Below are 15,811 nucleotides of genomic sequence, written 5' to 3'. Positions count from 1 at the left end.
CCTCTCCCTCTCATCCTCCCCCCTTTTCTCCCTCCCTCCCTCCCTCCCTCTATCTCTCTCCATCCTGTCTTATTCCTCCTCTGTGTGATCCTCTCTAGGAGCCTGGTGCCAGTCACCCAGCTGTATGTCAGTGTAGACGCCAGCACCAAGGACAGTCTGAAGAAGATTGACCGGCCGCTCTTCAAAGACTTCTGGCCTCGCTTTCAAGACAGCCTCAGGGCTCTAGGCGAGAAGGTGAGTTTTTCAAGTATTAAAAGTTTCAAGTTTATTAAGTTTCAAGTGCATTTTACATGGTCACAATACACTGTATAATAGATTAAAGAGACACACACACACACACACGATACAGCAATGTGACAAAAGCACATTTAATTTATTATTTTATAGCGAACGTCCCTGTCATTGTGATAGAGAGGCTGTGATTACAGTTGTATTCATTGCTTTTGTGTCCTCCCAGTGGGGAGTCAATGTAGTCTTTAATTATTCAAACACATCAAGGCCTACCTGTCACTCCGCTAGCACACAGATCACAGAATGAAGAATGATACTTTAAATTTTCTCACACTGTAATTACGTTTGAACCGATATTCATTTGGGAGTTCAGTGCTTGTTGCAGTACTTTCACATGTGATTCAGGTTAGAGTGAGTCTCTTTTCTTAGTTTCAAAATGATATGCTCTACACCTCCTATAAAATAAAAAAAATCCCATATACCATGATTATGATCCAATAAAACTGTTTTGTGTGTTTTGAAGTCGCAACAGTCGAACCTTCAACGTCTCCTCGGTTAAAAAACATGAGAGCCAAAAAACTAAGACCCAGATAAGAGTGGTGATGATGGGCACCTTCCGACAGCTTTATCTCGTCTCTCCACTCTCGAGGGGCCCAGTGCATTCTGGGAGCTTTCTTTACCAATCAAAGCCAATGGGGAAAGGCAGCACTCTCCCAGCACCCCTGTCAGATGTGTCACGAGTTTTACGTCAAGGACAACAGAAATATGCTACACTAGTGATTCTTATCATATAAATGCTCATATTCGCATGCAGATCAATCCCTTTATCCAGGGGAGGCTGGTGGAGATAGAAATTGGATTGCTCATTGTAATGCATGGAATGGAATGAGGAATCGTATAAAACGTGTGTTTGATACCATTCCTCATTCCATCCATCCATTACAATGGACAAGAGAGGTCTTCTTAGAGTGAAAACGCCTCCTCCGTTCTTCAAGCTGAGGGCAGAGTGACCCTCATGAGCTGTTTTGAAATTGAATGAGGTGACAGCTTTCCCCAATCGGCTGTAGTAAGTGTACAGTATGTCACTCCATTAGCCTTAAAAACAGTTAATGGGGGGTCACTCTGCCCTCACCTTGAAGAATGGAAGAGGTGTTTTTTAGAACACTCCAGATCCCAGAAAATATATATTTTTTTGCTACAAGTCACGTAATGAATTAATTCTGAGAAATGGCCAAAGGAACTGTAGACTCAGCTCTAACTCTGAGTCTTCTCAAACACTGCTCGTCTTCTGTGACAACTGTTATGGAAAATACATTGATAGAGCTATTTTCAGGTTATACACTTTCATATGTCTGATAGAACTTGTGTATACTGTGATTACACTTTCTCTTGCCACACCTCTAAAGTTCTATAGCCATTGTTCTGAGAAGCACTGTATAATTTACCCTATGAACAGCAGTGATTTCGGAGGGAGTGGTGAGGGAGCGCAGTAATGGGGGAACAGATATATCTTGCCGATAGGTGTGAAATGTTGAACGATTGATCAGTAAGAAAGCGCCGATTGATCAGTAAGAGTCTCCCCATTGTTCATTCTCTCCCGCCCTCTCTCACGTAAACACAAGCCCATCAGCCGATAGCCTTGTAGGCACCATTATGTTTAAACTGTATAAAAGACAACCCTGATAATCGTCTCTTCAGACTTGTGCTGAACGGACCACCGGATCTACGCTGGGCTGCTGTTACGCTCTTGTTTCTTGTTTGCAAGCAATAAATACCGGACTCAGATATTGTGGCTACTCAGGACTTGTTTCTTGATTCTTACCTCCGAAGAGCTGAAGTACAGAGTGGTAAATCCTAGACTTCCACCACACAACACTTTATCATATTAGTGTAGTAGTGCTGTAATTGATTTAGTAATAACATTATATTGTATTACTATGCACGTGTGTTTGATACCATTCAGTATTACAATGAGCCCGTCCTCTGATTTCTACCTCCACTAGCCACCACCCCACACTTTAAAAAGGACTGCCATAATGTTAATATACGATGGAGAAACACAATGTTGTTAGGTAGAACTCTATCCCAGGGATCCAGCCAGCCAGCCAGCCAGCAGTAAACAAAGCCAATGCATTAACGTACCTGTGGGGGCCTTTTATCCCTGTGTGAGCCTTACAGTGGAGGCAGGTGGAGGTGGAAATCGGAGGATGGGCTCATTGTGACGGGCCCCCCCAGGGAAGGCACCCTTCCCTCCCGTATTGAACCGCCTGAGACACGTGTAATTAAATTCTATTCATTAGCCGTTTTCCTAGAAAGCAGTGCAACAGAGCATAACGACCTTGAGAGAGAAGTGGGCTGTAAAAATGTTTTAAGGGGGAGCTCTTTATAGCCAGCAGAACGCCTCCCCCGCTAACGCTTTAGACAATGGACAGGTTCATTACATGGCTGGCCTAGTGATTGCATTTTGCCGAAGTAAATCATGACTAATGGATTGCTGTGATTGCTGTTGTACAGTATCAAGCATTTTACCAGGTTTCAACGTGCTTATGCTAAGTGCTCAGGAGTATCTCACCTCATCCACCTCTGGTGAATGTTTGGCCCACACATGGATGATATATGTGTGGCATAGGATATGTAGCAGGGGAGGCTGGTGGAGGTAGAAATCGGATTAGGGGCTCATTGTAACGCATAGAACGGTATGAGGAATGGTATCAAACGCATGTGTTTGATACCATTCATATGGAGTATATATCCACAGCATATGGAGCTGGTCCCCCCTTTGCTGCCACAACAGCCTCCACTCGTCTGGGAAGGCTTTCCACTAGATTTTGGAACATGGCTGCGGGGATTCGCTCCCATTCAGCCACAAGCATTATTGAAGTCGGGCACTGATGTTGGGCGAGAAGGCCTGGCTCGCAGTCGGCGTTCCAATTCATCCCAAAGGTGTTCGATGGGGTTGAGGTCAGGGCAGGCCAGTCATGTTCTTCCACACCAAACTCGGCAAACCATGTCATTATGGACCTCCATTTGTGCACGGGGGTCATGCTGAAACAGGAAAGGGCCTTACCCAAACTGTTGCCACAAAGTTTGAAGTATACAGTTCTCTAGAATGTCATTGTATGCTGTAGCATTAATATTTCCCTTCACTGGAACTAAGGGGCCAAGCCCAAACCATGAAAAACAGCCCCAGACCATTATTCCTCCTCCACCAAACTTTACAGTTGGTACTATGCATTTGGGCAGGTAGTGTTCTGCTGCCATCTGCCAAACCCAGATTCGTCCGTAAAACTGCCAGATCGTGAAGTGTGATTCATCGCTCCAGAGGACATGTTTCCACTGTTCCAGAGTCCAATGGCAATGTGCTTTACACCATTCCAGCCGACACTTGGCATTGCGCATGGTGATGTTAGGCTTGTGTGCGGCTGCTTGGCCATGGAAACCCATTTCATGAAGCGCCAGACAAACAGTTCTTGTGCTGACGTTGTTTCCAGAGGTAGTTTGGAACTTGGTAGTGAGTATTGCAACCAAGGACAGACGATTTTTACGCGCTTCAGCACTCAGCGGTCCCGTTCTGTGAGCTTGTGTGGCCTTCCGCTTTGCAGCTGAGCTGTTGTTGCTCCTAGACGTTTTACAGTTGACCAGGGAAGCTCTAGCAGGGCAGAAATTTGATGAACTGACTTGTTGGAAAGGTGGCATTCTATGACAGTGCCACGTTGAAAGTCACTGAGCTCTTCAGTCCGACTCATTCTACTGCCAATGTTTGTCTATGGAGATTGCATGGCTGTATGCTTGCTTTTATGCACCTGTTAGCAATGGGTGTGGCTGAATTAGAAGGGGTGTCCACATACTTTTGGCTATGTAGTGTATGTGTGTATATATATATATATATATATAAAAATATATATATATAAAATAAAAAGTATATATATATATATATATATATATATTAGGTACACCTGTTCAACTGCTTGTTAACGCAAATATCTAATCAACATGGCAGCAACTCAATGCATTTAGGCATGTAGACATGGTCAAGACGACCTGCTGAAGTTCAAACCGAGCATCAGAATGGGGAAGAAAGGTGATTTAAGTGACTGAATATTTGAGTATTTCAGAAACTGCTGATCTACTAGGATTTTCACGCACAACCATCTCTAGGGTTGACAGAGAATGGTCCGAAAAAGAGAAAATATCCAGTGAGTGGCAGTTCTCTGGGCGAAAATGCCTTGTCGATGCCAGAGGTCAGAGGAGAATGGCCATACTGGTTTGAGATAATAGAAAGGCAACAATAACTCAAAGGTTGGTGGTGGTGTAATGGTGTGGGGGATATTTTCTTGGCACACTTTGGGCCCCTTAGTACCAATTAAGCATCGTTTAAACGCCACAGCCTACCTGACCATACCTACCTACCATGTCCATCCCTTTATGACCACAGTGTACCCATCTTCAGATGGCTACTTCCAGCAGGATAAGCCCTGGTACTAGCAAGGTGTACCTAATAAAGTGGCCGGTGAGTGTATGTATATTATATAATTTATTTGTACTTTTATTTTGGCAAGGAGTCCTATTGAGATTAATTTCCTGATTTACTAAAAAGTCTATAATCCCTACCATGTTCCCCACGTCCAAATCAGTAAGAGGGCTTCAAGGTGTCAACCTGTAGGCAGTTAATGAAGCCCCAGAGGACCAGAATGTGACACCCCTGGGGTTCCCCCCCAAAGCACATTTGCCTCATTAGATGAGGTTGCCAATTAGATGGCTCATCAATCTCAAGGATACCTCCAGACAGTGTATATACTAGAGATATGCCACTCCCTTGATTTAATATTGGTTTTGAGAGATTCGAGAGACGGGAACAATGGTGTCAGTTCCATGTGGGAATACATTTCTGACCAATTACCACACAGTTATAGATTAGCATTACTGACAGTTGTAGTTGCTAGGTTTGTGTTGCTAGGAACGTGCGTTTCTTGCGCTGTTTCCCTAGCAAGGTGTGTGTAAGACTAGAGCGGGAGGCTAGGAAGGCTAGGACAGAGCCAAATAAAGTGTATTTTTAAGCCGTTACAACAACTCTTAACAATCAAATGGCCGCATGGAATGTTTTGACACACCTCAGTAGTATGAAAAACCTCAAGGAAAAGTTGCTTATCCGTATCTTTTTTGATGTGAATGGAGTTTTTGTGGAGTTCTTGTCCTGACCTCCCATAGGCGACCTGTCTGAAAAAAACAGTGTTTGGTCTCCTTATTGATAATAAGTGCATCGCCAAGATGGCGGCAGGGTGAACTGGCTTCCTCTAAAGAGGCTTTGATACCTCTCTCTCCTAGAGAGAAATTCCACATTGTTGTAGGTTATTGGAGTGTGTAATAATGCATGGAACATCATCCTAGTTTGTAATGCTCCCTACAGCTGTTGGACCTCTGCTGATAGGGGACACGGATGGAGTCGACATGAGGGTGTGGTGGTGTTGTAGATGCGATGGCTCAGGCTGGTTGTGCTGGGTGTGTGTGTGTGTGTGTGTGTGCTGGGCATCTGTGTGTGTGTGTGTGTGTGTTTGTGAGCCAAATAATCCCTTTCTCTGTATGCAACTGATATTCCCACTGCTCCCTCTCATGGTGGCTCTACCTCCACCCTCGTTCAGAAGCGTGTCCCCCTCTCCTCTCCAACCTGGCCCCATCCCCTGTGCTGTGGTGTTGATGGAGCTGCTCGGTGCTGCCTGTCGGATTTGGAGAGGAGGCGGCTTTAAATACCTCACCTCCCTGCCACCGCGGTCCAATTATCCATCCCCCAACTGCGCTGAGGGGCCAGAACCATGGATAATCCTCTCCACACAGAGACGGAGAGAGAAGTGGCTCTCTGTGTGCCTAGTCTAGTCTCCTCTCCTCTCCTCTCCTCTCCCTCCCTGTCCCCCCTGTTCTCTTGCCTCCTCTCCTCCTCCCCCCTCTCTTCTATTCTCCTCTTCCCCTGTCCTCTCCTCTCCCCTCCTCACCACTCCTCTTCTCTCCTCTCCTCCCCTCTCTCCCTTCCTCTCCCCTCCTCCACTCTCCTCTCCCCTCCCTACTATCCCCTCCCGACTCTTCTCCCCCCCCCCCTCTCCACTCCCCTCCCTTCTGTTGGTGTGTGCTGTACCAGTCAGTGGTTAATAGACTGGCAGGCCATTTGGCAGATGGTCTCGAACTCCTGGAACACAGGTGTTTGTGATCAGCGGTTGCTAAGATCGATGACTGTGACTGATGAAGGTTCAGCCGTGGGGGATTGATTGACAGCCATAGAATGACAGGAATAGGAACGATACAGAGGCCATCTTAACAGGATACTCATGGGTTGGTTTGTCATGTGACTAAAATGTTCTAGGCCGGAGAAATGGGATTATTGACACGACATGGGGTGAATACGCTATGAAAGTTTGTTCGTCACAAACTGCAGAATTTAAACGAAACTGGAGACGGCCGTCATTTTTGGGGACAGGCGTCATCGTGATTGCTAGCAAAAAGGAGTTGACAGTTAACGGTAAATTCCTTCAAGCTTACTAAACCTTGGGCAAAATCAGACCATATTTACAGTTCGTTAGCAACAGCTCAGATTCAATGTCACTTTATTGCCACTTTTTGTCACTTTTATTACTTATTGAATTGTTCTTGCTGCTTTGTTGAGCATGGAGCAAGATCCCAAAACTTTTCACTTTGTCTATTACAACTGTATGTGATATAAGTGACAAATTTGACTTGATTTGATTTGATATGAGATTCACTTTTGCTGGCAATCAAAACGGTGTCGTCTGCCTTCAGTTATGTTTACATTCTGCATTTTGTGAAATACAGTACGCACCTTCATAGCATATTCACTTCTGGAATGGATTTCTGTCAATGAGATACCATACCTAGGATGTCCCGGACATGGTTAGGTGGTCTACAGGACCATCACGCTGTAGCAGCGTGACGTCAGCAGACTGTTGAGTTTGTCATGGTGACGAGGTGATCAGCTAGATGTCATGTGTCTCTGTCTCTACCACAGCACAGTTCAGACAGCATGGCATGCATTCACGATGTCATAGTATGCCAGCTCTTGTTCTTATGTATGGCACCAGTGTACTCTCCTACAGCTGTAGCTGTCTCTCTCTCTCTCGTCCCTGCCACTCACCCTCACATTCTACCATAGTTCTAATAATCTCTCTCTCTCTCTCTCTCTCTGTCACGACAGACAGACCTTTGAGACCAAGGTTTCAAGGGTCCTGATTACAAAATATATACACATCACTATTATTTACATCAAGATTTTTTAAAAGGATACAATTTACACAATTTACTCAGGTCTTCGAGTCCATGGCCTGAGACTTACGAGCTCTAGAGAAAAGCATATACTTAGTTTTGGCTGCATTTAGTACTAACTGCCACAAGTGAGCATTGAATGGCTTCTAAAGCGGTCTGTAAGTTAAACAAAGTTCCATCCACAGAAGAGGCTGCAGTGTCATCCGGACAAAAGTGCAGTTTACAGTCCTTAACTAAGGAGCCAATGTCATTCATGCACATATCAGTAATGCTCAGATGCAATCTGGAGAGAGACGAGGGTTAGGGTCAGGGTTAGTGTCTGGAGAGAGACGAGGGTCAGGGTTAGGGTTAGTGTCTGGAGAGAGACGAGGGTTAGGGTTAGTGTCTGGAGAGAGACGAGGGTTAGGGTTAGTGTCTGGAGAGAGACGAGGGTTAGGGTTAGTGTCTGGAGAGAGACGAGGGTCAGGGTCAGGGTTAGTGTCTGGAGAGAGACGAGGGTCAGGGTTAGTGTCTGGAGAGAGACGAGGGTCAGGGTTAGTGTCTGGAGAGAGACGAGGGTCAGGGTTAGTGTCTGGAGAGAGACGAGGGTTAGGGTCAGGGTTAGTGTCTGGAGAGAGACGAGGGTTAGGGTCAGGGTTAGTGTCTGGAGAGAGATGAGGGTTAGGGTCAGGGTTAGTCTGGAGAGAGACGAGGGTTAGGGTTAGTGTCTGGAGAGAGACAAGGGTTAGGGTCAGGGTTAGTGTCTGGAGAGAGACGAGGGTTAGGGTCAGGGTTAGTGTCTGGAGAGAGACGAGGGTCAGGGTCAGGGTTAGTGTCTGGAGAGAGACGAGGGTCAGGGTCAGGGTTAGTGTCTGGAGAGAGACGAGGGTCAGGGTTAGTGTCTGGAGAGAGACGAGGGTTAGGGTCAGGGTTAGTGTCTGGAGAGAGACGAGGGTCAGGGTTAGTGTCTGGAGAGAGACAAGGGTTAGGGTCAGGGTTAGTCTGGAGAGAGACGAGGGTCAGGGTTAGGGTTAGTGTCTGGAGAGAGACGAGGGTCAGGGTTAGTGTCTGGAGAGAGATGAGGGTTAGGGTCAGGGTTAGTCTGGAGAGAGACGAGGGTTAGGGTCAGGGTTAGTGTCTGGAGAGAGACAAGGGTTAGGGTTAGGGTTAGTGTCTGGAGAGAGACGAGGGTCAGGGTTAGGGTTAGTGTCTGGAGAGAGACGAGGGTTAGGGTTAGTGTCTGGAGAGAGACGAGGGTTAGGGTTAGTGTCTGGAGAGAGACGAGGGTTAGGGTTAGTGTCTGGAGAGAGACGAGGGTCAGGGTCAGGGTTAGTGTCTGGAGAGAGACGAGGGTCAGGGTTAGTGTCTGGAGAGAGACGAGGGTCAGGGTTAGTGTCTGGAGAGAGACGAGGGTCAGGGTTAGTGTCTGGAGAGAGACGAGGGTTAGGGTCAGGGTTAGTGTCTGGAGAGAGACGAGGGTTAGGGTCAGGGTTAGTGTCTGGAGAGAGATGAGGGTTAGGGTCAGGGTTAGTCTGGAGAGAGACGAGGGTTAGGGTTAGTGTCTGGAGAGAGACAAGGGTTAGGGTCAGGGTTAGTGTCTGGAGAGAGACGAGGGTTAGGGTCAGGGTTAGTGTCTGGAGAGAGACGAGGGTCAGGGTCAGGGTTAGTGTCTGGAGAGAGACGAGGGTCAGGGTCAGGGTTAGTGTCTGGAGAGAGACGAGGGTCAGGGTTAGTGTCTGGAGAGAGACGAGGGTTAGGGTCAGGGTTAGTGTCTGGAGAGAGACGAGGGTCAGGGTTAGTGTCTGGAGAGAGACAAGGGTTAGGGTCAGGGTTAGTCTGGAGAGAGACGAGGGTCAGGGTTAGGGTTAGTGTCTGGAGAGAGACGAGGGTCAGGGTTAGTGTCTGGAGAGAGATGAGGGTTAGGGTCAGGGTTAGTCTGGAGAGAGACGAGGGTTAGGGTCAGGGTTAGTGTCTGGAGAGAGACAAGGGTTAGGGTTAGGGTTAGGGTTAGTGTCTGGAGAGAGACGTGTCTGGAGAGAGACGAGGGTTAGGGTCAGGGTTAGTGTCTGGAGAGAGACGAGGGTTAGGGTCAGGGTTAGTCTGGAGAGAGACGAGGGTTAGGGTCAGGGTTAGTGTCTGGAGAGAGACGAGGGTTAGGGTTAGTGTCTGGAGAGAGACGAGGGTTAGGGTTAGTGTCTGGAGAGAGACGAGGGTTAGGGTTAGTGTCTGGAGAGAGACGAGGGTTAGGGTCAGGGTTAGTGTCTGGAGAGAGACGAGGGTTAGGGTCAGGGTTAGTGTCTGGAGAGAGACGAGGGTTAGGGTTAGTGTCTGGAGAGAGACGAGGGTTAGGGTCAGGGTTAGTGTCTGGAGAGAGACGAGGGTTAGGGTCAGGGTTAGTGTCTGGAGAGAGACGAGGGTTAGGGTCAGGGTTAGTGTCTGGAGAGAGACGAGGGTTAGGGTTAGTGTCTGGAGAGAGACGAGGATCAGGGTCAGGGTTAGGGGTTAGGGTGACATTTATAAATTGTTCTTTACCTCTTTTTTATATCCTTATGCACTCTCTCTTTTTGTCACGACAGACAGATGGATGCAGTCTGGAAAGAAACAAGTGTTAGATTTAGGGTGACATTTATTAATTATCCTTAACCTTTCATTTATATCCTTATTCTCAGTCTTCTCACTCTCAACTAAGCCCTTCTCACTCTCAACTAAGCCCAACCAACTTGGTTGTTTGACAAGAAGTGTCAATTTTGACATTTTGACACATGTATGGGTTAGAATGTCCAGGATGTTTTTTTCACATACAGAGCTGCTCTATGTGAGGCACGGCGATTGTTTCCCAAATTCATATATAATAAAACACTATATTTACTCAACAGGGCATCTCATCATCTTTAGATTGTATACATTGGTCAGATGACTCATATTTTTAGCAGAACATTTGAGAGCCTTAAGAGCTACGATCAGCCTTGAAAGCAAGACATCCCTTATACAGTAAACTCCATCTCTATCTGTCTCTCTGTCACGACAGACAGATGGATGCAATCTGGAGAGAAACAAGTGTTAGGTTTATCCGTTCTCCATCTTCTCACTCCCTTTCCTTTTCTCTCCTTTTCACTGTCATACTCCCTCTCTCCCTCCCTTTGTCTCTACAGAGGCAGAGGACAGTGTACAGACTGACGCTGGTGAAGGCCTGGAACGTAGATGAGCTGAAAGCCTACTCTGATCTCATCGCCCTGGGGCAGCCAGACTTCATCGAAGTCAAGGTAGGTGATCAGTGACCACCCTCCACCCTCCAGTTTCACCTGCTCCAGTGTTAAAACGGTGCTAAACTCAGTCATTAGAATTGGAATGGAATGAGGAATGGTGTCAAACATGAGGAGAACGGTATCAAACACGTGTTTGATACCATTCCTTATTCCATTCCATAGATTACAACGAGCCCGTCCTCCAGTTTCAACCTCCACCAGCCTCCCCTGGTGTAGGACTATGTGTACAGTAGTCGACCCCGCTTTTGTTTGAATGCCTGGGAATCTTTCTGTTGTCATGTCCACTTAGCAGATGGGTGTCACCTATGCCGCAGGTGTGTGGCCTATTCAATTCCCGTCAATCTCTTTATTCCCCCCCACTGTCTCCACATTCCTTTCTCTGTCTAAGCTCTCACATACATTAGTAAACAGTAAAAATGTGTTAATGAGTGAAGTCATCTAATTTGATCTCCTCCTTAATGTGTTTGTGGAGAGCAAACAGACCAACGTCTTTGGCCAACACACTGATTTTTAGCACAAATTAATTCACTTTCAGGGCCTGAGGAAAGTTTTACTAATGGAGTCATGATCCACAGCTGACTGATGTGCAAATCCCTGAGTGGCAGTGTGTGTAGAAGTCACATAAATTACAGCACTTAGGTTCCATAGAAGTACAACCACTCGTACAGTTGTGTCCCCTGCAGTACGACAGTTAAGCTTTAATTAAATGGAGATTTAACGGAGAAACTTGAATCAAATACAGTGCCCTCTGTAATCATTGGAACAGTGAAACACTTTTTCTTCTTTTGACTCTATTGTATACTCCTGAAGTTTGAATTTGAAATCAAACAATTACTGGAAGGTTAAAGTGTAGATTTTCAGCTTTTATTTTCTGGTATTTGGGTACATATTGGTTTCACCTTATAGAAATGACCACTTTTTATACATAGTACCCCTATTTCATGGCACCAAAAGTATTACATCCAAATTCAGCACTCATGTTAAGTATTTGGTCACATAACCTTTACATGCAATAACTGCCTGAAGTCTGTGACCCATTGACCCCAGCAGATGCTGGGCATCTGGGTGATACTCTGCCAGGCCTGTACTGCAGCCATCTTTAGTACAAATACCCTCAAATGAAAGCTGATAATCTATACCTCATACTAATTGTCCAAATCCAAACTTTTGGAGTATAGAGCCAAAAGAAGAACAAATGCCTCACGATTTTTACATGCCAATAGGTCGCAATGTATCACATTAACACCATTCAAACACTCACACTTCTCTCCTTTGACAAAGACTGGCCCCGTTTTGATGTCTCTGCCCGTCGTCATTTCAAATACTGTGGACAGGTATAAAAGAGAATCATCCGAAAATCATTCGGATGATTCTCTTTTATACCTATCCACGGTATTTGGCTTTTTAATGGCTTTTTAATGGCTTTTTAATGTCACCACAGACTCATCCTGTGCCAACCTCTGACATTTAGCTCGCCCCCTACAGTTAATTCAGTACGTCCTCTAGATTTATGCGTCATACATTGGTCTTTCTTCATCTCCCCCCGGACCCTGTGGCTAATTATTTTGAGTGGCAGGGAGTACAGTACAGTACATTGACCCCTCCTATATTAATTAAGACTCTCATAGTGTTAATGAGAAGTGAGCCCCCCAGCCTGTGACCGTAGCCCTCGGAATCGGAGGTTGTCATAGTGACACGCCGCCAGTGCTTCGGTCTTGATTCAGTTCGATAGCGTCACGTTCGCTCCGCGGGGTGTTTCTTTTGTGTCTTTGTCACAGGCAGACAGCCCATTAAGACTCAAGCAATTAGAGACTAAAGTGAATAAGCACCGGCCCTGAGCTGTGGTGCCCTTCTTCTCAAGATTGTCTACCCAGTAGAAGGGTATGGTGATCTGGATTTTTTTTTGTGTCTCCACTCTGAACCCACAGAATGGGGAGTGAAGGTGGAATCATATTCGATTATATTTTCCCAGCTCCTCCTTCCATACTGCTTTCCTCCGCTGTGGCCTCTCTCCTCCGCTGTGGCCTCTCTCCTCCCCTGTGGCCTCTCTCCTCCCTTGTGGCCTCTCTCCTCCGCTGTGGCCTCTCTCCTCCGCTGTGGCCTCTCTCCTCCCCTGTGGCCTCTCTCCTCCGCTGTGGCCTCTCTCCTCCGCTGTGGCCTCTCTCCTCCCCTGTGGCCTCTCTCCTCCCCTGTGGCCTCTCTCCTCCCTTGTGGCCTCTCTCCTCCGCTGTGGCCTCTCTCCTCCGCTGTGGCCTCTCTCCTCCCCTGTGGCCTCTCTCCTCCGCTGTGGCCTCTCTCCTCCGCTGTGGCCTCTCTCCTCCCCTGTGGCCTCTCTCCTCCGCTGTGGCCTCTCTCCTCCCCTGTGGCCTCTCTCCTCCCCTGTGGCCTCTCTCCTCCCTTGTGGCCTCTCTCCTCCGCTGTGGCCTCGCTCCTCCGCTGTGGCCTCTCTCCTCCCCTGTGGCCTCTCTCCTCCCCTGTGGCCTCTCTCCTCCGCTGTGGCCTCTCTCCTCCGCTGTGGCCTCTCTCCTCCGCTGTGGCCTCTCTCCTTCACTGTGGCCTCTCTCCTCCACTGTGGCCTCTCTCCTCCGCTGTGGCCTCTCTCCTACGCTGTGGCTTCAATCCTGCATCTTTCTAATCTCCTCCATTAGACTCTCGCCCCTCTAAAGGAGAGAAGGACGAGGTTAAGCAAGATGGCCACGATATTGGCTGTAATGTAATTGTAAAAAAACCCACCAGCATTCAAACAGTGTCTTACCTACAGGGCAGCCCCCTTCCAAAAATCATGTTGTACATTCCAAAACAGGTTTCCTAGCAACAACCGTCACCCACTTTGATCAACCCGCTGGGTTTTGGTGATTTAGTGGGTGTGTGTGAGTGTGTGTTTGAGTGTGTGTGTCCCTCGTAGGGCTGGAATAAGGGTGGTGAATCAGGAGAATAAGGTGGTGCCAAATAACACCCTCTCAAGATTGGACTGGCAAGGGCCGTATACTCACTCTCTCACACACACACACACACACACACACACGCACACAGAAAAGCATGCAAGTATTCACACACTCACTCTATAAAAAGACTCAGTCTTGCACACACTCCTGGGCACACACACACATACAAACACACACACATTCTCCTCAATAGATTTCCTGTTGGGTTTATGACAAACCAGTGTCCTCATCTGGCTTCATCCTTGTTATAAGAATTTTCAAAGCCCTTTAAAATGATGATGTCGAAGCTGTGTTAACATAAAGGCCTTCAGAAGGTCAAGGAATGTGGAGTGTATGAGTCATCAGGCACTCATATCTACCATAAACGAGGCACTACTGTTATACCCACCTGCACTGTGGAGAGCCTGATGATGAGGATGATTGATGATGAGGATGAGGATGATGATGATGAGGAAGATGGTGATGGCGAGGATGATGATGATGATGAGAAACACTATACTGGCGCTGCAATAAGGTGAAGATGATAAACATAAAACTTAAGTCATGTGCAGAGGCGGCAGTTCCAGGCAGGGGTTTGGGGGCCGACCATCGCTTGCAAGTAGGGAGGGGCTGTTCTCTTTGCCGCCCAGTAGGTGAAGGAGGGGGGGTGACATGGGAGAATTTGCGGAGATGAGTGTTGTTATGGAAAATACATTCATAGAACTATTTTCAGGTTATACACTTTCATATGACTGATACAACTTGTGTAACTACTGTGATTACATTTTCTCTTGCCACACCTCTAAAGTTCTATAACCATTGTTCTGAGAAGCACTGTATGATTTACCATGTGAACAGCGGTGATCTCTGAGGGAGTGGTGAGAGAGAGCGATAATGGGGGGACAGGCGCATCCTGCCGATAGGTGTGAAATGTTGAACGGCGATTAATCAGTAAGAAAGCCTCCCCATTGTTCATTCTCTCCCGCCCTTTCTCACGTAAGCACAAGCCCATCAGCCGATAGCCTTGTAGGTGCCTGGCATGATGTTTAAACTGTATAAAAGACGAACATGATCATTGTCTCTTTAGACTTGTGCTGAACAGACCCCCGGATTTACGCTGGGCTGCTGTTACGCTCTTGTCTCTTGTTTGCAAGCAATAAATACCGGACTCATATATTGTGGCTACTCAGGACTTGTTTCTTGATTCTTACCTCCGAAGAGCTAAAGTACAGAGTGGTAAATCCTAGACTTCCACCACAGTGTGTTGCTCTAATCAGCTTTAGTGGGACCTGCTGTTCTGACACATGCACACACGCACACGCACACACACACACACACACACACGCGCACACACACACACACACAGAGAGAGAGAGCTCACCATTCCTCCCATCATTCACTCTCTCAGCAATTACAGCTCAGCTCAACATCTGCTTCTCTCCTTGAACTCTGGTCCTTCACCTCCTGCTAGAGAGAAGATGGAACTCTGGTTCTTCTCATCTCATCGCTCACACAGTGGCAGGTCATTTTCAAAGAAGAACACCCACACACATCTCACACACACACACACACACAGTTTATAATGCTTTGTTTGTCGTAATATTTGATTCTCTAAGCACACTTGGGCATTATGAAACACACACATCACACACACACACAGTTTATAATGATTTGTTTGTTGTAGTGTTTGATTCTCTAAGCACACTTGGGCATCGTGAAACGTGAATGTCCTTATCCTCCCTTGCCTTCCTCAGAGACTAGGGTGCTAGACCTATATTAAGGGGCTGTTGAACTAGTATCGATCGCTACATTGCACTTATTCATTATAATGTGACGACTGCTACAGTCACCAAAGAGAGTGGTGTGTATTGGATAGGACAAGTAATCCCACACACCCATCAATTACAGCCATGCAATCTTTCAACATCGGGATGGGGGGGGGGGGTTGCAGTAAGTGTGTTCCAGCACCTCTCATGCCTCTGCTTGTCAGTGAGCTGTGCTGTGTGAATAGGCCACACACCTGCGGCATAGGTGACACCCATCTGCTAAGTGGACATGACAACAGAAAGATTCCCAGGCATTCAAACAAAAGCGGGGTCGACTACTGTACACATAGTCCTACACCAGGGGAGGCTGGTGGAGGTT

At 47.0% G+C, this 15,811-nt stretch overlaps 1 protein-coding gene across 2 annotated transcripts in view; it reads left to right on the top strand.

Moving 5' to 3' along the window:
* tyw1 (tRNA-yW synthesizing protein 1 homolog) overlaps positions 1 to 15,811 on the top strand; it is a 63,514-nt gene that overhangs the window by 36,089 nt on the left and 11,614 nt on the right. For both annotated transcript variants that reach the window (XM_083696283.1, XM_083696284.1), the window contains 2 exons: positions 99 to 234; positions 10,629 to 10,739. In XM_083696283.1, coding sequence (XP_083552409.1) covers positions 99 to 234; positions 10,629 to 10,739 — 247 coding nt within the window. The remainder of the gene's footprint in view (positions 1 to 98; positions 235 to 10,628; positions 10,740 to 15,811) is intronic.

Source organism: Argentina silus (genome assembly GCF_951799395.1).
Source record: "Argentina silus genome assembly, chromosome: X".
In the NCBI taxonomy this organism is placed as follows: domain Eukaryota; kingdom Metazoa; phylum Chordata; class Actinopteri; order Argentiniformes; family Argentinidae; genus Argentina; species Argentina silus.
Note: the sequence above shows the minus strand (reverse complement) of the source record. Positions and strands in the feature narration are given on the sequence as shown.